At 42.9% G+C, this 26,281-nt stretch overlaps 3 protein-coding genes across 4 annotated transcripts in view; 2 read left to right on the top strand and 1 right to left on the bottom strand.

Moving 5' to 3' along the window:
* The first annotated feature begins 339 nt into the window (after positions 1-339).
* Positions 340-10,966, top strand: LOC135391718 (TGF-beta-activated kinase 1 and MAP3K7-binding protein 1-like). Its single transcript, XM_064622123.1, has 8 exons — positions 340-561; positions 692-825; positions 2,197-2,434; positions 3,286-3,424; positions 5,380-5,614; positions 9,262-9,397; positions 9,527-9,697; positions 10,616-10,966. Exons 1-8 carry the CDS (start codon positions 511-513, stop codon positions 10,880-10,882), a joined length of 1,371 nt encoding a protein of 456 aa, XP_064478193.1. The 5' UTR covers positions 340-510; the 3' UTR covers positions 10,883-10,966.
* Positions 10,967-14,805: 3,839 nt separating this feature from the next.
* LOC135392528 (zinc finger HIT domain-containing protein 3-like) lies at positions 14,806-15,189 on the bottom strand. Its single transcript, XM_064623236.1, has one exon. The coding sequence runs from the start codon at positions 15,187-15,189 to the stop codon at positions 14,806-14,808; it is 384 nt and encodes a 127-aa protein (XP_064479306.1).
* Positions 15,190-15,552: 363 nt separating this feature from the next.
* LOC135391717 (protein kinase C, brain isozyme-like) overlaps positions 15,553-26,281 on the top strand; it is a 56,003-nt gene continuing 45,274 nt past the window's right edge. For both annotated transcript variants that reach the window (XM_064622122.1, XM_064622121.1), the window contains exons 1-2: positions 15,553-16,183; positions 23,284-23,315. In XM_064622122.1, the coding sequence (XP_064478192.1) occupies positions 16,014-16,183; positions 23,284-23,315 (202 nt within the window). In that variant the 5' untranslated portion in view covers positions 15,553-16,013. The remainder of the gene's footprint in view (positions 16,184-23,283; positions 23,316-26,281) is intronic.

Below are 26,281 nucleotides of genomic sequence, written 5' to 3'. Positions count from 1 at the left end.
CAGAACAGAGAAGATCGAATAAAACATCGTTTTTCTTTTATATGGTTTCACTTTCGGTTCCAAATCAATGAGGAGGGAGGATTATTGTACTCTCATGCGGCTGCACCAGTTTCGGTTTCGTAATTATCATCTGCGTCGATATTCCAAGCGGTTCCGGACAAAATGTTTCATGTTGCCGAACTAGTACATTAAACTAATCGCAATGCATTAAATACAGACTGTAGGTTTTAGTAACACTAGGCTTTAAAAGCCTTAAAAGCCAAACTACTTTGCGATGCGATGCAACACGATCCGCGGAGTAATACCAAACAACTGAATAGAGGTATAGACACTGCTCCCAGTGTGTCAATTAGAGCACGGACAGTGTTTTTATTGATGGAGGACGGTATTGATGTTTCGAACGTCACTGGGATTTCCTCTGATGCTCTGATTGTTCATCTACCGATCTCAAACTCTGTACCTCTCACTGAAGCGGGCGCCGAGCTTTTGCAGGAACGTTGCTCCTAGAAGATGCCGACGAGGGCTGAATCACGATCTTCCCGACAAACATCCTGTCAGGAGGTATATCTCACGCGGAACATTTCCTCTTGAGATCTTTATTATCTAGTAATGTCATTTGTATCACATTGCCTAGAGTAGAACATCATGCATCCTTCGCATCAGCGGCGATTTAATTACTTTTTCTACTTAGACCGTTCTGAGTTGGACGGACGACTTACCAGTGTGCCCATCCACTGGTGTGGGAACAGCTGTGAATCAAGTATACAGAGAAGATGGTTATAGAAAAGAAGAACATCCCTTTGAGGACAGAACATTTAGGTTCAGGTGTGTTGAGGCTACATGAGAATATCTGTTATGGCAGTGTCTTGGCGGAGTATCGCACTCTACTGCGAATATCAACAACGCACACAGATGTAGTAGAGGTGGTGCTTAGTGAAAAATTGTTCGGGCAACAATGGAATGCGAAACTGTAGAAATAATGCCTCTGCTGCACGTGTAGCCTGTTCAGTCACGCGACTCGCATAGTCTTAGAAGACACCTGTTGATATTACCAGTATCATTGCTACTTATGCGCCGGTTGGTTGCCGGGAACTCTGCCTGCATGTTGCTTGGGGAGCTCGTCCGTCGTGGGCCGACTTCACAGTGAAGTACCCAGGTTAGGAAAATGCCTGTCCATGGTTTGCACAATTGCTGTACCACAACAACTCAGGAGTTTTATGCACGCTTTGGACACAACGTTAGCTTGCAGGTTTCACTTTTTCAATCGCTTTCCTTCTTGCGATCAGCCAGACTTTTTTTTTCTTGAGGCATCTTGTGCATTAAAGGGGTAGGCAAAGGAACTCTGATGGCACTATTTGTATCATAACATAGTGACAGCCACTGTAACAGGCACCATGAGACTTTTATATTTCAAAACTTGAAATTTTAATGAATGACTCAGAATTTTTCTTATCTTCCCCAATATCTCAAAATGGCTTCAAACGGTGTGATTATAATTTGAAGCTTTTTGCTGGTGTGACCTACTGGCAGGCATATAAGATGGCAGACTTTTCAGGGTTTCCTAAATAATCTAAATGGTGCACTGATAAAACATTGTTCAGCCGAAATATTGTGCATATAGTCGCTGATGGTAGACTGCCTAATGAATTAAGCAGGTTACTGAGCCATGTTAAATTTTACTTCGTTGCTTCTGGAAAAACTCTTGATGTGCCTCATACACGTATTGGCTTTGCCACTGTACTATAATCATGAAATCATCACCACATCCCTTGAATACACTGACTGGTAACCCAAGAGGCTGCAACCCATGCCCTGCTGAAAGCATAAAATACGTCTTTCATCCATTTCTTTCAATAGTTGTTTCTTACAAATCTAAGGTGTTTGTAAAAGAATCGTTCTTTTTGTTATTAGGTCGAGTCATTTGTATCACCTTACATAATGAAACGACATCCATCTACGACATACCCACACTCGAACAAGAAAACCAGGAGACACAGAGACAAGGGGGACGACACCGCCACTTTCTCGTCCCCCCTCCCCCCTCCCCCCCCCCCCCCTCCCGTTTCCACGTCTCTCGGGTTTCCTTGTTCGTGGTGTACTAGCTAGTCTGCGCCCTTTCCCTTTTGTTGTTCACATGCTTCACTGGCACTAATAACCCTCTTCCTCATTTATGTTTTTTTACTTTTTACATTCTAGGCACGATGGTAGCACGAGCCTCTATGGTGTTCTCGACGGAGATGGCGGAACACGGGCGGCCGACTTCACGCTGCAGCGCTTCCCTGCAGAGTTGCTACTTGGTCAGCTAGATGGAAAGACTGATGACCAGGTCATAAAGGATATTCTTCAGCAGGCCTTCTTGTTTGTAGAGAAGGGGTTCTACGAGGAAATTGACATGCTGCTTCTTAACAAGGCTACCATGCAGCTGCAGCTACAGGTACTTGCTCTATTAAGTGCTCTATTGCTATAGTGCTCTATTGCATGCTTGCAAAGTTCTGGTGAAGCTTCTATGTGCTTACGGAAGCTGCCGCATGACCCGAATGAATAACTCTGCACTCCTGGGTGAGCCTGAAAGGTGAAAAGATGGACGACACTGAGAAAGTTTTCTTTTTCTTGAACTATTTACGGCGTCTGTCTTTCGGTCGTCCTAGCTCAGGCAGTGTATTGTCACAGTACCTAACGGGTACACCTAGACGATAGCCCGATTAGTAGCACCAGCCTTTCCCTTCATTTCTGGCCTTGAATGACTAAACCCAAGGTATATCCACCACAAGTCGGTCTCTACCATTTTGTTTAGAGTTGATGAGTTGAGTTCTTCCTATATTCAGCAAGTTTCAAACATGTAGCAATTAATAAATTAGACCAAGGGCACTGGATGAAATGAAACTGTTGGGTTAATTGTAAATTAATGGTAAATTAATGGACAAAGGGTCAGTTAGAAAGGTAAAACAGTTAATGTCCTCTCACCTGCAGTATCGGCTCACAAATCTTAGCTTTGAGAGTGAACTCGCTCTTTAAACTGAGAGAGAAGAGGGAATGTCTTGGAAACGGAATGGGGAACGAGTTGTAATTTTTCGTTGTACTTCAGCTTAGACGAGTAACAAACTTTACGATTTTTACTCCTGTAATTAGCAATCCCTAAACTTGCATGCTCGAGTGTTGGTATTTTTCTCGCTGCCTATTTAACAGTCATGGTTCTGGGAACGCTGATGTCACGACAGTGGATAACTGTTTGTAATAATGCACTTATTTATATCCCACTGATGCCCTTACCTTGTAACTTTGCAGTCTGTGTCGGCCTACGACGTCTTGACAAAATATCCCAACCTGGCGAGCAAGCTGGAACAGGTGAATGCCGAAGTCGCAACTGGCACCTGTGCCATTGTGGCACTGCTTCGCTGCAACCGTCTCTACGTGGCCAATGTTGGTGAGTGCGTGACTGCTTATCCTTTAGCGCATAATTAAAGTAGCACAGAAGTCATTTTTAACACCCAGTTTTCTTCCTATAAAACTGATAAATAGGCCAGTAAGATGCACCATGCGAAGTAATTTACACCATAGAGTTATAATTATCGCGGAAATTGAATTTAAAATACGCCGCATAAAGCGACCGTGCGCAACGGTGATGAAGAGCAGTACCAGCCTGTGATCCGCCTGGAACCTCGCGCTGACGCTATGAGGAGAACGCTCGCTGATTGGCCTAGAGAAATGTCGTCTGCTACTCGGCTGTTCGGGGTTCTGGTAAAGCCTTTCTCCTTGCTCGGTAATGCTTCGGCCGCTCCTTCTATCCCCAATTCTCCGGGAGAACTGGCAAAACAGGTTTACGGCGGCAGCGGGACAAGGCGCTGACCCCCACTGACCGGCGAACCAGAACGAGTTCTCCTTATACCGTCATCGGTGACGTGGCATCATACCTCCTCATCCTCGTTATAGCTGGAGTGGCGAGTTAAGGGTGAACGCGCGGAGCTATGTTTATGTGACTTTTTTTCTGGGAAACAAATTGCACGCATCAAAACCTTTCGCGCTATTCGGTATAATGACACATACACTTTCATCAGATGTCTTAATCTGAAATTTTTTTGGATGGCCCTCTGTACTCCTTTAAGGGCCTGTTTTTTTTTTGTTTTTTTTTTTCGCTGCGGCAAATCTCGAATTCTGCGGCAGGGAACCAGAAATTCTGCAATTTTCCGTGGCAGGTGCTTGTGCGTCTAGGCTGATGGAGATATAAGGAAGACAACTTTTTTATTAATTTGCGTGACATAGAAGTAAAATGTCTACAAAATCCAAAATGCAGTTATAGCTAAGTATCGCGTGGTACTTTGTGCTGTTTTAACAGTAGCATAACACAAGAACAGCAGAAAAACATTTGGGCGTTTTTGTAGAATTCTTTCATACCATACTAACCTTTGCACTCTTGTTTCCCCATGTGGGAACGTTTCGTCATCGCAGCCTTCGCTGTGAGGAACGCACTAGAAGGGATATCGCTGATGGGAGCGAAACAGAGGTAGTAAAGACGGGATGGATGTGATATCAACCAGTGTTGCCAACGTGAGATGCATGGTACAAGTTTGTTTTCCTCTCATTTAGGTGGTGTGGGAAAGGGCATTATCAACTGTTAGGTACATCCATCTCTGGCACCAAAGCTGTGTTCCTCAGTCAAGATTCGTAACAACAACAACAATTCGTAGTTACGCAAAATTCCACAGGAAACCCCAGATCGCACGGTACCTGCTAAATTCTGTGCTTTCTCGCGGAATCGCGGAAAAGTCATGGTCTTAAGCATACTGCAGTTTTTACTCTGCGGAGGGGAGACTCCTCAGTGTGTATACTGCGGAGAACAACTCTGTCCTTCGCATTCACTTGCCCATTATGTGATATTTATCGTCAGCATCATTTAACAGAATTTTATAACTATTTTTTACCTCTTTATCCAGCCCCTTTGCTGAGGGGTGAAGCTATCATTCCCTTTATGAGAACGCATCAATTCTTTAAGGGCACGAGATACCTTTTTTAATGACTTGTGCGTTTTAATCCATTCACGTCAGCATTTAAGCCGCTGTGCACAGAAGATTCTTCAGTGTGATCACTTTAGCTTTTAACTAGTTTCATTACGTTACTCTATAGCCTGGTGCATTATAGCCTGAGTAGCTTTTGCACCAATAAAACTCTGATCGTCCACAACGAAGAAAACCTGAAATTGGGCACAACAAGAAAAATACACACAAACATAAGTCTAAGCTTTAGACCAATAACCCATTTGTGTGCATTTTTTCTTGTCGTCCCTCATCTCAACCATTTTTGGTTACGGACCTATTCCACCAGCTCGCTCGCTTTTTAACCTTTCTTTCAGTCTCAAGTCATCACCGTGTTTTGCCTCCATAGGCACTTGCCGTGCTTTGCTGGTGAAGAGTAAGGAAGGTGGACGTGGCCTCGAAGTGGTTCAGCTCAGTGTCGACCATTCGCTGGCCAATGCGGACGAGCTGCTTCGACTCATCTCTTTGGGACTTTCACCGTCTAAGCTGAGGGGTGGAGCCGAAAATGCCAAGCCCCTACGCTACACACGTTGCCTAGGAAACTGCTCCCTCAAGGGTGACTACAAAGAGAATGCTCTGCTTAGGTATGCATAGGGTTCTTCATTTTCGGGTTTTATGATTTTTCAAATTCGGGGGGGGGGGGGGGGAATCGGGTGCTATTTACCAGGGTTCGTTACTGAAAATATTATTGTTTGCTGCTCCATTTAAGAAAACTGAAACTTTGAAAGTAACTGAAAAACTCGGCTTTTCGTTTCCGTTTCTGGGCGATTTTCGGTAGCAGTTTCTGTTTCTGTTTCCTTTTAAGAATTTCGTTTCCGTTTCCGAGGCATTCCGGTACTGGTTTCTGCTTCTCATCTGGAACTCATACTGTCTGGTTTTGGCTTTTTCATGTCAGATATTCTAGTTACATAATGGATGCAAAAGGACAGCCACACCAAACACAAACAGTAAAGACTTTAATTGAAGTTCATCATGAATCTTATGCACTGCAGATAGATGCCTCTCTAGGTTGCGGAAAAAACATGCCTTTAAGTTTCAAAAGTCTCCGCTCGTGCGCAAAAATAACAAGTCATCCAAAACGTTCGCATCATCTTGCTGCACAGTGGGATCAACATGAAAGAAAGTCCAGAAAATAAACGAATGAATGAATGATGACTGGAAGAATAGTGCGGATATATATAATTTTCACATTAATTAACGCGAAAACACTGAGGGAAACGTCCTGCGAATTTGGTTTCCGTTAACGTTACCACTTTTGAATTTCGCTTCCGTTTCGGTTCCTGGTAGTGGAAACTAAATCAGTTTTGTTTTTGTTTCCATTTTGCATTTTCTGTTCAATTTCGGTAATTACCGTTTCTCGTTTCCGTTTCCGGTAGCCAACCCTGCTATTTACACACGAGAAATCGGGGCGAACTCGGGCCCTATGATCTCTGTTTGATATGTCATCGGGTAATTTTTGGGTGAAACAAAAGGCATATGAAACAAGCCACTGCTATAACATTGGGACGAGAAACAGGAATCTTTATATTTCCGCTCGGAACTGGGGCAGTCGATGACCGCGGTATTCAAACGCTTGCCCGAGCTCCACCAAAGCTCGTCTTTGACTCCTGCAGGAGGGGATTATAAAAAGGGACAAAGAGGTTGTCACAAATTGCTCTCTTTACTGATATTATGGTTCACTTTTTGGCAGAGTTGTACACGTTACTCGAAAGAAGTAATTGATTACAATTACTGTTACTTCTGCACGAAAGGTAATTCTTTACCGTTACGATCTACTTCATCAAAAATGTAATACGTTACCGATTAAAAATGTAACGCGTTACTTTTCCCATTACTTTTAAATTGAGGGCCATACTGAAGCCAACAAGCCTGCAGTGAATGCAACCATGCAGTCTTGTTGCGAATTCTAGTATGACACACCAACATACATGATAGGTGAAATTCACAAATACATTTGAAAGCAACCTTCAAATCTTCAGCTTATTACAGATTTATATACACGTTTAAAACAACACCGAAACATCCGCGTCGAAACATCCGCTTCGTTTTGTTACTATTGTTATGTTCAGCCTGCACAATTTATCAATAGAGTCACCTATTTTACTGTTGCTCCAGTAGGTCGCGATTGTAAGAGATTATCTCCAAGTAGCACAATGTACTGAAAGTCGAGTGCAATAGGGGTGGTCGGTATGTGTCTTACCAATGTTATTTAGTTTCAGAAGTCTGTTCAAGGCCTTCCTCCTACCCGTCCTTCCCTATTGCACTCGACTTTCAATACATTGTGCTGCTTGGGTACTGTGGAGTGCATGGAACACTTGTGGACTAGAGACGGCAGTCACAGTGACCTCTGCGTTATTGCTTCGGTCGAACTCGTGGTGGAACAGAAGAACAGATTGGCTTGCTGCAAAGGGTTGCCATTGTTGACAGAAGGTTAAAAAAGTAATCGATTACTCAGTAATTGATTACCGAAAAATTGTAATCAGATTACTTGGAAAATTACTTGCTCACAAACTTAATTGATTACATTAAAAATTACTGAAAAAGTAATTGATTTCAAGTAACGCAATTACTAGTAACACGTTACGTACAACTATGCTTTTTGGAAGGTTTACCTAGAACGACAAGTTGAAGGACCGCAAGGATTTCAGGTAGATATCAGGTTTTACCCGAATTCTTGAAAACTTGTTCGGGGGGGAACTATCGTGAAAAATCAGGTTTAACCTGAAAACGACGAACCCTAGGTATGTACGGTAGAACCCCTCTGTAGTAATGTTGGTCAGGTCGCTAAAAAACTTCTCTATATCAGTAGTAGTGATGTCGTGAACTTTGCGCGAACTTTAGGTTAAACGAACTTTCGGATTTGAAGATTGCCGAGGTTCGCAAAGGTTCGCAGACTTGGCCTTTGTCGTGAAAAGTTGGAAATACTGTGACTGATATAGTAGCTCTTAAAATTGGGAAATGTGTTTTTGCCAAATGTGATAAAATATCGGTTTGACTAGTTGGTACAAGTTCACAATGAAACGAGTCGAGCACGGAGAGGGACCCGAGAAAGAACGACACCACGCAGGCGCTCGCTAGCAACTACGGAAAGTGTATTGAAAACAACAGTTCTTATAACCGCCACCACAGGAAGTGCAATCGAGATTGTAATAATGCACCCGCACCTATAGCTTGGAATTGGATGTTACTAAGACAAGCAACGCGGCGTCTCAGTCGTGACAGCAGGTGGTTCGCATTATACTTTTCTCCTTTTCAGGTTTCCAGTCTACCTTGCTCGCGAAATAAATATATATAGCACACAGAAAAATATAGAATGTCATAATCTAAACATCTACCACATGGACTTTACACAAGGCGGCTTTTCGAGTCGTAACTCATACGCTTCCGCTTCCGGTAAGGAGATCGGCGCGCGTGCGCAGTCGAAGTTGAACTTCTGCGAACTTTTAGGAATTTTCAGAAGAAAAGTTAGAATTGCCCGAACTTATGCAAATTCGGACATCTCTAATCAGCAGTTTGTGGCTGGGGTTTCGAAACGTGGGGTCCGCCAGTTTACTTCACGGCATCCATAACTTCACTATGTGCATGTTCACTATACAGGCTGTTCTTTCTTTCTTTTTCTCTCTATTTTTTTAAAGCTTTGGAGCGTCGGCTAAAGACTGGCATTGCCAGGTTTAACCCGAAAAAGCATTAGAAAACCAGGCTGGTAGGTCAAACATTTCGATAAGAGTGCTAAAACCTGCTGCAAAACAGTACTGTGTCGTCTGTCTTTTTTTATGCTTCCCTTGCACTGGGATTTTAGTGCCCTTATCGAAATGTTTAACCCTAAAACCCAAGGCTCTACTCACCCTCAACACATTCTCTCGTGCATTCTACCAGTCACACCAAACATTCACACAGACTGACCCACTTGTGGCGGCTGGTATCTTTCTCATAGAACGCAGCACATGCCACTGGCAGTCAAGCCTAAAAGGACAAACACAACACTTAAGTCTCGTAGAATTAGTAGTGTGGCCATATCCCCTGTCCACATCCCTCTGCAGCCCTGCTCAACCGGATCTTGGATGTTGCTAGGCGGAAGACAGGTTGCGTGCAATGTTACGCCCTGTTCCTCGAGATTGGTCTTATATAGTTTGTTACTTGTATACTTCTTGTGAGATTTAATGATGCTGAGAAGTAGCGCAAAACCAGCATCCAAACTAATGTTGTGTCCTCATTGGTTAACTTCGTGCAGGAGTGCAGAAGAAGAGCCAGTTATTGCTGATCCGGAGATCTGTGGAGGAGTTGAGATTGACGGATCCTGTCTTTTCCTTATGCTAATGTCGACGGGACTATATCAGTCCTTAGAGGAAGCAGGATTCCAAGATGGGGTAAGAACAACTCAGTTTTCTAAAGCTAAATTTTTTACATTTTTGCTTATTTGATGCATTGAAAGCAGTTTGACTGTGAGTCCATGGCATGTAACAGACGACAAAAATATGCTTGTATCTTTGTGGCAGACAAATGAAGAGTTGGCTCAGATGACGGTGCAAGAATTTCGACAGCAGACGACGCTGGACGATGTCGCTCAGGGCGTGGTCGATCGTGTCGTCCGACTGCATCGTGATAGATATATGAGTGGCACTGATGCTGCAAATGCTTGTCAAAAGCGACAGGACATCTCCCTGCTGGTAAAACTCACAAGATTCATGTCCTCTTTTACCCAAGGGTTGTGTACTGAGTTGTGTCGTTGGTGCACTTAGTTGTCACAGCCTTCCTCGGCCCCAGTCTTGAACTCTCTTATAGCAAGTACATTATCATTAGAGCCTGAAGTTTTAGAGTTCAACCTGTTTCTTCCCCGAATTTGCACCCTGAATTGAAGGTTACCTTTTTTAGGATGAAACCAATTTCTACCGGCAAATTGACCTCACCGAAACATCTGTAGGAGTGCACTCTAGCTTCTTTCGCAGCAAACACAATTACGTCACTGTTCACACCAAACCCGTACAGTTCGTTTGAGTAATAGAGCCCCGATTTCTCCCGAAATTCAGCATACTGGGAGTTTTTCTACACAAATTTGCATGAATTTAGAGCACATGTCAATATCCCCAATCTGCTACGTGCGCATATGGCACTCGTAATATTCTGGTGCCATGCAAATGTTCGAGATAAGACGCAGCGGAACTTCCGCCCCATTAACAGTTTCGTTGCTTTTTCTCAGAGCAGAATATTCTGTCCTGATATCGCCCGTATGAACACACAGTGTATGGAATATTGTACCACAAAGAACTTTTTTTAAAACTCAATTTCCCCTCTCAATACCTAGGGGCTGTGCCAATTGCACCACTTATTGCTGTCGATTGTTGCGTTTGTTATGGAAGTATCTACAAATATTTCTCAAAAGATTGAAGACAAACAAAACAAAAATGAACAGTTCGCAAGTTCACACCCAAAAGTTGTCTAATATCTCCCACTAAGCACACAGAAAATTTAGGTACGGGTACTCAGCTACTTAGTTACCTCACAGCCTGCTGTGACTTGTCTTTTTTCTGCATTGCACACGCGAGCCCTGATGGTCAACCTTCAAACGGAGGACTTCTTCTATCCAGATCCGCAACTTCAACCAACCACTCGGAAGTCCAGCTCCAAGCAGAACGCCCAACACCCCAGAATCTCCATCGGAAACGTTGTCTGGAACGTTTTCTTCGAGCAGGAGCTCCAGCGAGGCGCCGCGGACATTGTTTAAGACGACTCGAAAGACCATCCCTGTCGACGAGGACGGCCGGATCAGGCCCTACGTCGACTTCTCGGATTTCTACGGAGTAGCCGAGGAGGCCCAGAGGAACGGAACGTGGCCTTCAGATTTGGAACAGTGACAGGGCGAAGCTCACACTGACACACACTGTTTTCCATATTTTCTGTACATAGATTGCTGTTATAAAATAATATTTAATACGTTACCAGAAAGGTATCCATCTCGAGCTTTCCTTTCCTATGCACACCGTGGAGCAGTATTAAACGGTAGGAGCAACTTATTTATTTAGACATGGTAAACAAGACTATGAACTTTAGTTTACGTTTGCACGGCCGTCTAGTCTTCGGAATTCGCACCCATTGAACATTGGCCCTATGCGTTCACATATAGATGTTTTTAAGTATAGTTTTTTTTCCTCATACAGTTGATGAATGGAATATATTATACCTGGTGCTATAAGGGAGCTACCTGTGAATAACTTTTGTAACCAAGTATGCCTGCTCCTGCTAGCCTCACAGAGGCTGCAGTATATGAAATAAATAAATAAACAAATAAAGACTTTCGTGCATGAGACTGCACTTCTTCAGGTTACAAAAATAACAAATACAGTCAACCCTCGATTTATGAACCTTCGATTTATGAATTCCCTCGTTTTATGAACACTAGCACGAGCAGCCAAACTTTTTACATGCACTTTCCCCTCATTTTATGAACCTCGATATTCGAATAATGAATGGAATTTCTGGGAACCAACTAGGAGTTGCCCAGCGTTTTTGCCCTCAATTTATGAACGGATCCTTCCGAGGCCAACAAAAACCTTCAAAGGGATTATTCGTGGTCTTATGAATGACGCCTGAACAGACAAAACGTTTGCGAGGTATTGCACCCTCGGTTCTTAACCCCTCGAAATCCGAACAACAAACGGGTTTTTGCATAAGTGTTCCTGACCTCAATTGACACAGCGGAAGGCATGGTCCAAAGCAAAATTAAACTATTTAGTATTGCATAATAAACAGAGTGTGAATGCGCTAACATCTGTGTTTTGTGAAGGCATGGTCCAAAGCAAAATTACACAATATATTGCTTTATAAACACAATATCAACTCGGAAATACTGTTCCATTTGCTCGATAGTACTCACTTAACGGAATTTTCGATTTATGAATCCCTCGATTTACGAACGATTTTTCGGGGAACCGAGGGTGTTCATAAATCGAGGGTTGACTGTATTTTGGTAAACTGAAGAAGTGCAGTCTCGTGCACGAAAGTCTCGTTTACCGTGTGTAAATAAATAAGTTGCTCCTACCGTTTAATATCACCCTTTGATGTACTGACCACCGGCAACCTGACATCGCCTATATTTTTTGCGTTTGTATCATCTTATACACACCGTTCTCAGGAAGGTATCGACTACTTCCCGCAACAACTTCCTGGTCCTGCTGTGACCCGCATCAATTGTGGTGCTTGCTGCTCGTTGTTTTCATAGATAATGACGAGCAGCTATTTTTCGAGTCTTTCTCATGAAGATTAGAGAGTACATTCATAGCACTGGAGAGTATCTTTCAAAGGCATGGCATCTACCGCAGCATCCTTATGAGCGAAGATGCTCGGTATATCCAATCTGGTGGCTAGGGATGTGTACAGGGGCTCCAAGAATAACAACAGTTCACCAGTTATTGTCCCCAAGAAACCAATACAGGTTTACAAAGCAGGGATCAGCGACGCAATATAAACAATGCATGCAGGGAGGCATGGCTGAGGGACATAGTCAAAGGAGTGTGCATCTGGATTCAGGGTGGAGATCTGTATCACTCAACTAAGATAAAACTACTATATTGGAAATAAAATATAATCTTCCGCTCATCACCCAGAAAGTGCTTGCATCCGTCCGAGTGAATCCCTCTCATTTCACCGCTGCTGCCCATGCTTTGCTGTGCTTCTGATCTCGTGGGAATCTGTAGAAGTTTACTGGCGACGATTTGTGTACCCCTCCCCTCACTGTGCAACCGAAACGCGCAGCACTGTCGCATCGCAAGAAAATTTATTAAACTTCACAGCAGGCAGAACGCAGAGACACTTTCGGCTATCAGCCGTGGCCGGGCTACGACCGCGCGGATGACAGTTCGAACCACGAAAGCAAGGGAACCGGAAGTGGTGAGAATATCGTATATTTCCCCTACAACAAGAGCTTTATGTTACAATGGACACGATTGAGGGTTGAACCTCAAGAACGATCCAACAAAAACAAGTTTTCTGGGTAAATTTTTTCAACCTAATGGATTTTTTTACCACGGGAATTGTTGTATGAAATATGTAATTTGGGAACTGTGCATTTCCTGAGAAAATTAGTTTATAAGAAACGTGCGCTCTCTCCAGCCCCTTCAGGCGTGTTGTGATGTCGGCTCATCCGAGCACTTTTACTGGGTGCCAAGGAGCGTCGTCTGCTACAGCACAGGAGCAAGGTGACCTGCCAGCTGCTGTGCCAAACACAATCTCAAACAGAAAGAAAGTAAGGCGGCGTGTGCCTCTCTATTGGGCGGTCGAGATGACACAGACATGCTTTTCTAACCTCTGATACTGAAAGCTCGCTGGGGGACCAGTACTGTGCTCTGCACGACACTTTTTTTGCGCAAATGTATCCCCGGCCTTGCAATCCGAGTTGCTACTCCTCCTGACATAATGTCTAGAGCCCCTAGCTTTCCGCAAAACTTCTAGGAAAGCAAACTTTTTTTTCCGCAAAACTTTCCGCAAAACTTCTGTTCCCCTGAGAATCGTCCATTTTTTTTTGCAGAATATTCAATATCTTGCAGAATTATTAAGCACCAACTTTATAATGCATTGTTGACATAAATTTGCCTCCTCAAAAATTTGACCCACGTGAACGGAATTTCTTGGAAGTAGAATGGCATGTTTGGCACAGGAAAGGATAACGGACGTATTTTCGTTTCCGTTATCCATTTCTGATACCAGCTTTTAATTTTGTTTCCGTTACTGTTTCCGGTAATGGAACAGCTGTTACAGAGCTGCGGGAGGACAGCCTGTCTGGCTCTGTCAGCACCCTGTTTTGCCCAAGTGTTGCTTCGGTGTCACGCGTACACACTACACAAGTAATTTTACGTCGTTGGGATGCGCACATCTTGCAAGATTTTTAAAGAAGTATAAGAACATGTCTTCAGTCATTCTGAGTCCAACAACCCAAGATGGGCGTAACTTTCATCCAATGTCGCATTCATAGGCGGACGCTCTCAGTAGTAAACGATACTGCCAGAGCCACGGTGAAATGAAGAAAGTAAAAAATAAAAATAAAAAATCATATGCTGTCATCCCTGTGCTATGGTGGAGTAGAGTGCGTGGAGCCTATGCTGTGTAAGTCTCATGTCTTGATGTCACGTAGGTAGGTAATGTCACGAGTAAGTAAGCGAGTGATGTACCCTCGATATCCAATATTGCGCTTTGTTTCCATGCTGTCGTGTAGTATTTAGAGCATTACAGGGAATGGAGTCATCAAAATACCAAAAATAAAATGAAAAGTCACTGAAATGTCATCGCACAACAGTAATAACAGCATGATAATTTTCGTTTCCGTTTCTGTTTCCGGTAATAGAGGACAGTGGTATGCGTTTCCGTTATGGTTACCATCTCCAATTTCGGTAATATACCGTTTCTGTTTCCGTTACCATTACCGATACCCTTCCCTGGTTTGGCAGCACTTAAATGAGATGATGAGCATGTGTGTGCCGCTGAGGAGAGTAATGATGGTGAAGTGCAGGCATTGAACGGTATGTCAATCTTCAACTGGTCTCGAGATTCATTTAATACAGATTTCTCACAGACATGTGGTAACGTTGTGTTGTTGCAGTGTATTGAATAATTATGCTCCTATAATGCTATTGTTGCGAGAATGCTTGATCTGCATCATTCAATCACCATGTCTCAAAGCACGCTATTAAATGCTAGCGCAACGTTGCTCGCTCACTTGCACACTACATTTGGACTTAACACTTCCACTGGCATGTTAACCACCGTTCTCGGCCACAACTTGTCGCTAATTATCTACAACTTGTAAGCATGCGTCAGCAAATTCCACAAATATGGGCTCTTTCATAGCCTGATCTATCAAGGATCGAGGATCAATGCTAGCATCCAATGCTTCCATAACCCTTCTCAAGTGGGGGTTCTGCAACACTTCACGCACTTTCTTAGATGTCCTGAGTTGTTCCAGTTTTTCAATGGGCACTGTGTCTTCAGTCACAAACCTGTAGTCGTTGTCAAGCACTGGCGCATCGGCTGTCTTTGTGGGTTCGGTCTTTACGCAACTTTCTTTGTGATTTTTGTAGCAGTTAAGACTACAGTACTTGCACAGACACACTGGACACTTGTAGTTCGATTCTTTCACTAAGCAGACGTCGCAAGGTTGTCCGAAAGGCATGACTTCGGATTATACAGTACTATATGAGGGAAAGCACGTGCACCAAAGCCTTCGAAGAAGGTGCTACACCTTGCTGCACGAACGGCGCCATATTAAAATGACGCGATTGATTCCATCATTCCATGGTTTCGCGTTTCGCTGCTGACTTTCGTTTTTCATTCAACGAGAGATACTAAATCACTTTTGTTTTCATTTCTGGGACTATTTAATTAATTAGTACGGTCTTTGTGTAGTTTATTAATGCAAATACAGAAAGATCCGATCCGAATACTTGTTGAGCTTGGTCGGAGTGCAGCTGACCGAAACGCATGCACGCATCGAAGCAACACTGTGCCGAAAGTGAGAGCGAAAAAAAGATAGAAGAAAAGTAAGCAAAGTAAACAGGGGGTACCGCAGATATGTGTGCAGTTTATAGCGTGCTTCTGGTCATTTGAAATCGATACTGCAAACCAGGACTGACATAGATATAGCAATGGAAAAAGTATCTTTAATATAGCTCGACCTTCTGTTAGCAATCGACCAGTTTATTCGTAGTTGTGCTTAAAGTCCGCAAGACAGCACGGAAAACCAGCCAGCCATATCCGCGCCTGCGCTTTCGCAGCACCGGTGTGAGTTGCTTATAAATTGATGCGCTTTCTGCTGCATTTTTGAAACGCTTCCGTGGGCGACAGAGAGGATCTTGCGCGAATGCGCACCGCAGCACTGCAGTTCGCAGGCGCGGAGCTGTTGAACCGTTGCGCGTACCGTCGCTTCCTTTGCAACGGGAAATGCCGTTCTCTTCAACGTAAAGGATACCACCGGAGCGGCAGCCTGTAGCGTACGCAATGGCTGACGAAAATGACGATACGACCGAACAGCCCATCTCGGCTTTCAGGCTTAGAGCCCGCAAGGGAGCTCTGAAGAAAAAGAACGTTTTCGAAGTAAAGGAGCACAAATTCATCCCGAGGTTCTTCAAGCAACCGACCTTCTGCAGCCACTGCAAGGATTTTATATGGTAAGTGCCTCTTTAAAAAGGGACAATTCGTGTCGATTCACACCCGAAACGACAAAACATGCGTGCTCGATCGGATATAGCCTTGAATATTGACTCCGGTGATTGCATGTTTATTACGGTATTACCCGGCAGACAGGTTTTTCCTGCCGCCTGCTTATTGGGATAAAAGCGCTGAAAGGGGCGCGCTTGCGGAAATTTGATGCTGACGGGGGGAAAAGGTGTGTGTATGGCTGGGAGAAGCTTCCGTTGATTGTTTTCAAGCGCGGATGGGTGCTTACGCGGGGAATACATAAATTAAACACCGCGCAAGATAACCGAGGCTGCAGATTTGACGTCTGCCTTTCCTGTTCATCGCGTGCAGTTGCGCTCAAATAACGCGCTCTGATTGGTGGCACTGAATGACGTCGATTTTGTGCGCGCTTTCCTTATCTTTTGACACGATCGCTTATCTCATCCCGCGTTGTGTTGAAAGGAAGGTAATTGATAAGGATAGGTTTGATACACACGGAGGAGGTGATGCATGTTTTGACACCTGCTGCAGCTTGCAGCAAGAGAGGCAATTAAAAAAAAAAGCTTGCTCGCGCGTGCAGCCCGTTTCATTTGTTTATTGAACGTCGCAGGTGCGAAGCGACTATTTGTAAGTGTTGTCAATGGAGAAATCGGTAGATCAGAGTTTTACGGGAAGTGTGCAAATTCTGTCAAGGCTGTTTTCAACACACTGTGATTTTAGATGCCGAATATCAGATGCAGAAACAAACCGTGCACATTTTTATGGTGGTGTGCGAACTAATATGGCACATCAGGTACTGAAGGAGACGTTTATATGTATGGTTGTCACATTAAACTGGGAAAATAACGTTTGTTTGTCGTAAGGATGACCTAAAGAAATTACACATTGAACGTTTCAGACACTGTGTTCTGTTGTAGTGGTTAAATATACGTACAGTAAATAAGAGGCCCCTGCAATGCCATTCTTAGGTTAAACACGACATTAGAGCAACAACAACAAAAAAGAAAACTAGACAGGGTTTGGTTGACTAAAAAGAAGAAAGGTTAGGGACTGTTAGAGAAATCTTTTCTGTGTGCTTAACCTACTTGACGAGCATATGTAGCACAATAAAGCATCAAAATGACCATGCAATTTCCTACAAGTCAAATACCATATATGGTCATCCTTTATGTACAACACTGGCATATTTAACACCACAGAAAGATTCGCAGTCATGGTTCTTAATGAATGACCGAGGACATAGCAAAGAGAGACAACAATTCCCTGGCACTAGGGAAAAGCCTGCACAATTAAACGACATGGACTCAGTATCACCTGCACAGTTTTTTATTGTTCCCACAAGTTTTCTTTAGTGAGAAAGAGGTTCACATTTTATCACATTCTAGTAATCTTTGCACCCCTAATTTCTTCAATTAAAGATGTAGTGTCTGAAAGGTCAACCAATTATACGTCACGTTTAAACCCTGCTCTGTGAAAGAAAACTGTTCTCATCCAATTTCCTTGAGGGAGGGTGACATGTTTATTTGGATGAGTAATGAATAATGAAAAGCAAAGTTAGCCATACACGAGTTGGCTTGCTATTCCCTGGAAAAAAAAAGATGAGTGATGAAAAAAAAAAGAATGAAAGCAGCCCGATGAGTAACCGTAGTTGTCCATTATAGGCAGACTGCGGATTTGCATGTTTCTTTCCGGGGCATGCAGAGCTTTGAACGCAATATATTTGCATGTTTTGAGGCCATATGAATGCATTAGTGAAGGTTTTAAAATGCATGAAAATGCATGTTTCGCACGTTAGTGCATGTTTGTAAGAATACTGCATGTTTGTGCATAAATCTGTTGTTCAACGGCGCGCTTCGGTCGGCCTGGCGCGACCTGCTCGGACGCCGGGCACGTGAAGACGCGCGGAAGGCTGTGTTCGCTACAGACGCATGCAAAACCAGCATTGGAGTCGACTCAGACTTGTACGTATCTTGAGTACGTACTCAAAGTACAGTATTTTAAATACTTTTTCCGGTATTTTGCTACTCTACTCAATACTTTTTGTGACAAGTATTTTGAAAGTATTTAAAATAGCTTTTCCAGTACTTGCTACTCAGTACTCAAAATACTTTTCTTCCTCGTGGAGCCGTATCCAGCACAATTCCCCGACATGTCCAGATTTTCAGCTCAGTGGAACTTAACCCCCTCTATTTCTTTATTTTTTTGTGGAATTCGCGCATCTGGTCATCTGGTACAACAGGCTGGTCCCACGCTTGGCCTTGCTTGTCAATAGCCTGACCCCTTCGTCAGAAAACGATTCCTATTCATATTGCCAGGTGAATCCCCATGGGATTAGGTACAAGAGAACTCCAGCATTTATCTCCTTGGTCTCCAAAGCAAAGTTGTTGAGAGGAGCCTTTCAGCATACAAGCTTATGCTTTCATTGAGATGTCAAAGTTTCAGCCCCGAAAACTTGGAGCAGTATAGAAAGGAATAGAGTAGAAATAGACAGAAAAAAATTGGAAATGTAGGTCACACTGGTGCGACCAGATGTGGAGCAGTATATCGTGGTCTACCGTCATCAGAACTACGAGTAGTTGATGGTGGTGTAACATTCGTTCTTCTGGTCATTGTTGATACCCTGAAGTTCTGTACAGCACGCATGAAAATAAACTATGTGCAAATTGCATATTTCTGCACTTTTTGCCACATTTGCTGCATGTTTAATGGTTGCTTTGCCACTTTAGCTGCCTGTTTTATGCATGTTTCGCCGTTTGTTGCTGCATGTTTAGTTGCATGTTTTTGCATTTTTTGCTGCATGATTGCACGCATATTTAGTGGGTCTTTAGTGCATATAATTCCGCGGTCTGCTTATAAGGGTACCCAATCGGGGTAGGTCCATCTTAGTTAGAAGAGCAGCAACACACAAGGACAGAGACATGGAAACTATACAAGGCAGCTCACTCACGACTGAATCATTGAATCGGAATCGGAACGTTAAAATGCTCCTTATCGTATTCTTCACTTTAACCCATGTGCTCGGACACACACCAATCTATTCTGCGTGATATACTGCCCCTTAAAACAGGATGTCCTTGACTACAGGGAGCATTTTAGATTCATTTTTTCCTGTTGCGACAACTCTGTTAGGACCTCTATATGTGTTCTACGGCCAGCTATAAGCTGGCAGATGTTTGGGCTACATTAGATCGTCGTCTCTGGCAGTTGAATGTTTTCTTTTTTCTTTTTCTTTTTTTTTGTGTGTGTGTGTGTCAGCCCACTCAGAGATTGCTTTGATTGGCAGTTGCTGTTACAGGCCAAGGTTGACACGCGTGTATTCTAGGGGATGACTGCCTGTGACTGGGACTTGTGTTGGAGCATGTTCACAGTGATGCATCTGTGTCTTGAAAACAAGTAGAGTTTCTGTCACACTCTCTGTGCATCTGTTGTGTGTTAAAATAAATATGCATGTATGTGAACGCTGATTAAAAAGAAAAAGACAAACTGATTTGAAGATTAACTGGTCCCAAGTTTTAGTCAAAATTGTTACAAGTATTGTTGATGATTTGATATGCTTGATATGATAATTGTATGAAACCAACCTGCTTCTGCCTGACACGATTATGTCCAGACTAAGCTTGACTTATAACGAATCCACGTTGTAGACTGCACACTGGTGTGAAAAATTTTTGCAAGTTTGTAGTACATCCATTATTAATTTGTTTATGTGTAACGGCATTATTTGAAAAGCCTGTTGTTTTAACTAAGAATTACATTTAGTATAGATTTTTTTTAGTTCACTTTTGGTGGCTAGTTTGGCTCTGAAAGCTGTAGAAGCTTCTGAAAGCAACAGAATAAAAAGAAAACATCTCCAAGTTTCATGTTTCATTAGAATACGCGTCCTTTTGTTGCGTTCATTCGACCATTGGAATTAATCAACCTAAAATTTGCTCAGTGAAACCGGGCCTGAACTAAATTTTTATTAGGGCACAAAGGCTAACGAATAACCTTGAATGACGGCATGTCACACCCACTGCTGATGCTCGCCCAGATAGGTTTTGCTGTAACTCTTCAATGTCGGGTCACATTCCCGTTGCACAGACGAAGAGCAAGTGAATGTCAAAAGCATCGTGGGATGATAATGGATGAGTAGATATCGATGAAATCTGGGATTGTTCCTGCTCACCGAAGCGCGACCGGCCCTGTCAGTTTGATCACGTTTCCGTCATACTCGCAACAAAGCACTATAGCGGCTGGGTGGGACGATGAAAATATCTGCTCGAATGTGCTGCCTCAAACAAAGTCATTGCCAGTAACCCCCTTATTCCCTTTAGTCCTCTATAATACCGTTCTATGAAACAGGATGAGGTTTGGTTGTCCTCTATTCTGTGCACCTTACAAATTTTCTCCAACAACTGCATTTGTTAAGAAAAAAGAGAAGATGATTGAGTCGCCATTTTGTTGTGGATCTGGAAGTTATATGCAGTGTCGAAACGGGACGACAAGGCCTCATTAATATAGAGAGGGTGACCCAAGTGACATGCCTGAGTGCTGCATGCCAATGATACCAACCAACTCAATGTTGTGAGCTATAACATATCTTAATCTCTGGTGCTTTTTTATTGTTCCCAATTAAGTAATTAGGTAGGATGATTAGCTAATTTTTGAAATTAAGGGTGTGGGTATTGATTACGACACCGTAGAACGCCTCAGGGAACTGCTCTGTGTTCCTTTCGTTTTAGGCCATGAGGGAAAGCCCCACAAAATGCAGCAAAATTGAAATACAAAAATTGCAATTACTGCGATTGAGTGGCACAATATGCCGTATGGTATGTTTTGCATTTCATTATCACCCTTAATTTGTCATGTCATCATATGTACATGCAATAGAGCATATGGGCTGGCGATTATTGTAAATAGGGATAGAATTTGTAGGGAAGTTCTTATTGGGTGTTGTTGATACACCTTGAAAGCTCTAGCTATTCCATGGGTCCTATGAATGAAACAATTAGCCGAGCAAAACGTGACCAGTTTGTCACAAACTAGCTGAAAACCTCGTCTTGCATTCATCATGGCATGCCTCATTCACTGTGCATAACAGCTTCCAACAGTAGCGTGCTACAAGATATAATGGGCTGTCCAAAGGCACAGATACTATACGTCGGGCATATATTACGATTTGTGCAAGGCTGCCTCGTATTGCATCAGGGGACAATAAGTTAGCATTACTCCATGTTCAGCACAGGTGTGCATAAGTTGTCCTCATAATTTCTGGTTCCGTCTGGACACACGATAGAGTTTATATGATGAACACTCGGCAAATGTGTGTCCTAATATCAAGGTTGCTACCTGTTAGGTCTTAGAAAACTTTATCAATCTTCTCGTCTGCTACAATAAATGTCTGACATATCCAGAGTGAGTTTCAACGATGCAGCTTTATTCAGTGTTCGGTGTGTTTTCTAGACAAATCTCATCATGGTAGCCCTGTTCCAGGCTAATGTGCTGCTTGTCACACCTATATGCCATCGGAATCAGTTCTACTTCTTCCAGTTACTTGTGAAGCTAAATTCATGTGTGTCACTACAATGCAAAAATTTATCTTCACTGAATGAGATATGCGGTTCCCTCGACATCAAAACAGAAGCTTCCGAATTCGTTCCTTGCGCGTCATTGGTGATTGATGAGTGAAAGAAACTGCAATTTAATCTGGTTCTATACTAGATTCTTGCTGGTATAAAACAGTAAACTACTAAGATATCTCTTGTTCAGGAAGTAATTGCGACAGCGAACTGTTCACACCAGTGTGCAGTATGTCCATCTTGCATCGCGCACCTATTGCTGACTGCACTAGCCTCGCTTTTGTGTGCTTTATATAGATAAAAATGGGACGTTATCATTGTTTCAGTTTTCCTGCATTATTTCTTAGAGATAATGCAGTTATAGCCCTTAGAATCTCAGTTGACTGAATGCACACAAATGCAGCAGCAAAAATATACTATATTGCCTATGAATGTTTCCAGGATTTTGTCCATGGGTGGGGATGGGGCAAACCGACAAACCATGCGACCAACAGACGCTAGACAAGAGAATGACGAAAAAAATGATGAAAGAAGGAAGTCACTGAAACGATTAGCCAGCTGTAGGACTCGAACTTTGGAACCCTGGAACTGTGTTTTCCAGCCTCGGAACATCAATTCCCTTCATGTTCGAGAGAATGACGATAAATCAATCAACCAATTTCTGATAAGCACAGGATCCATTGAATAAACTTCAGATGGTTAGATGACGACATTTGCGAAAAAAATCGTGACAGCCCGCAGGTAAAGTGGCACAATTTCCACAGGTGGTGTTAATGCTCCAGGTTGGTCATAGCCTCACTTGCCCCCCTACCCGGGAACACCATGGTGCTTGCACTACTTTTTATTTCATGTATCCCGCGCTTTCCAACCAGAAGATTCATTTCTGACAGTGCTGCCACACGGAGCAACAAATCCCTGACTAAGGAGAGAACGCACAGCGAACAAATAAACAAAGGCGAAAAGCAAGCATGTGGTGTACGCGGCGGTTCCAATGTTGCCATTGCGAACCGTCATGCAATGAAAAGCATTAAAAGAGCAAGGCGAATAAAACAATAAAAATCAAAGCATGAAAGTATTTGTAGAGGCAATGTGGTCGAGCGTAGTGTACTATTGGCCCATCCGCCGGTCTTTGATAGAAAATTGAAGCAGTGAGAAGCAGCTTGTTGTTATTGGCAGTTACTCGTCTTCTCGATGTGTGTGAGAAAAAGTGCCAGTGGGCATCCTCTCGATGGTGAGGACATCCTCACCTCACTCTGTCTTTTTCCTATGAATTCTCCTCACCTTCGTAAAGCTTCAGGAGAAGCCTCCACTGGCAAAAATTGAGGTGAAGGCAAAAATCGTGAGGGAATTTGTCCACCTCTAACAGTTGGGGGGTTGTCGGTTGTGTTTGGTAAACACAGGTAACTGGTGGTTTTACTTCTTGAAGATGATAGCATTTTCATGCGACAGCATCGTGCACAATACTGCTCTCTCCAGTGGTAGCGAATATAGCTTTTTCCCTTGACTCAGCATCTCCCTCTTTCCTTTTACAGGGGCTTCGGAAAGCAAGGATACCAGTGCCAAAGTAAGTTTGACCCAGATTCTACTACCATAGGCAGAAAGACAAGCCGTTGAGGCCGTGCCAAGTGTTTGCGGGACACTGGCGTACTAATGAGACAGCGTTTGTTACAGGTGTCACTCCCTCAGTGTGCCATTAATGGCCCCTCTTTATTTCGGCAATCACCCGAGGCACTTCATTAATCAGGAAACAAATAATACAAAACTTCTGTGTTCAGGCTAATTGCCACAGGCCCCGAAGAAGGCCATGTCTTTCGTGGTTTGTCTCGCAGCAGGGAAGAAAAGAAAAAAGTACTTATTGGAGTACATGTTATTGAGCTGACGTTGTCTGCTTCATACAAAAAAAAGAGTAGATTAGTGACAGGGGTATGCTAGTAATTGTATGCTTGGAATTGGGAGTACTGCAGTTTGAATTCAATTTGAAGGAAAAATGTGCATTGTTTAGTAATGTCCTATTTATGTCCCAAATCCTACCACTGACATCCCATGGATGTTCATAGGACATCTGTTTTGGGGTAGACCCCCAGATGCCCCATTGTCATCCCTTGCCTCTATGAGAAAGTCCCAGGGATATACAAATATCAGTTTTTCAATACTCCATTGACGTCCCTGGGACATCAATGGTTTACTGGAAATGCTCACATTTGGTGTGCACCCCCTGATGTTTTTGAGCAGGAAGCAATCCGGCCCTGGTGGTGTGAATGACAGGAAGGAGTTCAGTGGTACTGTAATTTAAAAAGCTTGGTGAGGGGCTAATTGATATTCCTTTGAGATAGTTCTTTGTTTGAAATGGTGCTGTGAAAGTAACGAAGTACAGGATGTTTTAGACAGCGAGGGCAAGGTGCTTTGTTGTGTATGGTTCAGTTTTACTTTACCCAACTTCAGTTTTAATCTAGCCCCAATTGTCTCTCATGTCCTGTACTACGTTATTTGCACAGTAGCACTTTTTTGGAACAAATTTGGAACAAATAACTACGCTCTAACAGAACCAATTTCTGTTGCTTTCCCCCATTTCTTTGTAGGGGAACTGTAACTTCTAGTTCTAGTTCCTGGTTCTGTTGCAGCTGGTTCTGTTCCTCCTGGTTCTACAGTTCCTGGTTAAATTGTTTCATTCTATAGTTCCATGGCTCTATTGTTAATAGGCCTACAGGCATTCATAGGAATTCGTAGTGCCACAGTTCAACAGTTCATGGTTAAATGGTTCATGGTTCCATAATTACTAGCCCCTTGTTCCATAGTTAATAACCCCTTGTTCCATAGTTAATAACCCCTTGTTCCATAGTTAATAGCCCCTTGTTCCATAGTTAATAGCCCCTTAGTTCCATAGTTCATAGTCCCACAGTTCCATGGTTCATAATCCCATATGGTACCGTAGCTTCATTGTCCCATAGTTGAAGTGTTCACTATGCTGGTATTTCAGAGGAAATATTACATACTTTGAGGAAGTGTTTTTTTTTTTAAATCTCTATTGTATTTGCTTATTTATTTATTTTTCCAGAACATCTTGGGTATACTTCCCACATTGTGAAGGGAATTAGAACAGCATTAATAAACGAAGTCCAGAGGGAGAGGATTGTTTTCGTCCACGTCACTGCATGTACTCAGATAAGCCATCCTCGCACGTTGGAAGCGAGGGATTACTGTCTGATCCTTGCGTCCTAAAATAGCATGACGACCAAAGATCGGAAAAAGGCCAGTCACATAGAAAGAAGGTTGTAATGCTGTTCTTTTCCAATCTCACTTGACAGGCACACAATTTTATTTTCTTGCTTTCTGCTACAATACTTACGAAAGGGGTTGAAAAGCCATCTCTAACTGCATGCATTTACTGACTGTCCGTAATATTGTTGTTCATAGAAATAAAGCACAAAAGCTACACTGGTCTCCAGAGCATTCTGATATTGTAATAACCGTAAAAAAAAAAAGAAGAGAAGAAAAGTGGTTTTAGAAAGATTGGTAGACGGAGCGTGATGCCAAACCGGAAACTTTCCTTTGGGGAGCAGACAGTTACCATGGGGACAGGTACCTCTCGCAGCTTCTCATGCAAAGGTGTGCGCTCTCACTTTACCAGAATATCAGTGTGCAATAACTTCCCAACCCGAGATTGCATCGGCATAGGGCTTTCCTTGGTGTGATCGAGAGACAAGTCCCTGCATCATCAACATGATTCCTCCAAAAGTGGGAGAGTACATAAATAAATAAAATACCATAATTAGTGCAATAAAATAAAATAACCATAAGTGAACAAATCATTTAAGCTATCCGCTCTAACAACATTATTGCACAAATGTGCAACTATAGTATAAATTCACTGCTTTGAGCGATTGCAAGTGCTTGACAAAGTGGGCGATATGTGCTAGAACATCCTCGCTTTGATGGAATCCAGTTTAGAATGCAATTAAATAAGACATTTTGAGATTCCCCTCGGGCAGCAATGAAAGTGGGGCTTTCGCTTCTGAAGATCTCCATTTAATGAATGTGAGATTGAGTCTATACAGCCAATTTGCTCAAGGTAATGGACTGGTGACTTTAATGTTGTGTCGGAATTAGCTCTGATGGAAGTAAAATAACGAAATAAATGAAAGTTGCTGAATGAAGTTGAATGAGGAAGAGGCTCGAGAGAGAGGATGGTTTTGCTGATGGGCCTCTTCTGTTTAATGCTATTACTATCTTGTAATATGAGTTTCCAGATTAGATCACAAGTCAGTCTGCCTCAGCAGCTCAAAGGCAAGAGGGAGCGCTCCGATAGCTTAGCCGTTCGTAGTGCTCAACCACTGTAGGTTGCTTCGTATGGGGAATGCACAATATCTTGTGATCTGAAAATGTTGTATATGCAAATGATGATAGCCAGTTTCTTATATCCTCTGAAATAAAGAAGTGCAGCTTCACGGTTCCATTGTAAATTTTCGTAGCAGTACTGCCTCTTTTTTTTTCTTATAGCTGTTGGTCTTGCACAAGTGTTTTAACTTTCAT

The sequence above is a fragment of the Ornithodoros turicata genome, chromosome 4 (genome assembly GCF_037126465.1).
Source record: "Ornithodoros turicata isolate Travis chromosome 4, ASM3712646v1, whole genome shotgun sequence".
Lineage (NCBI taxonomy): Eukaryota > Metazoa > Arthropoda > Arachnida > Ixodida > Argasidae > Ornithodoros > Ornithodoros turicata.
The sequence above is the reverse complement of the archived record's forward strand: the minus strand, read 5'-3'. Positions and strand labels throughout refer to the sequence as shown.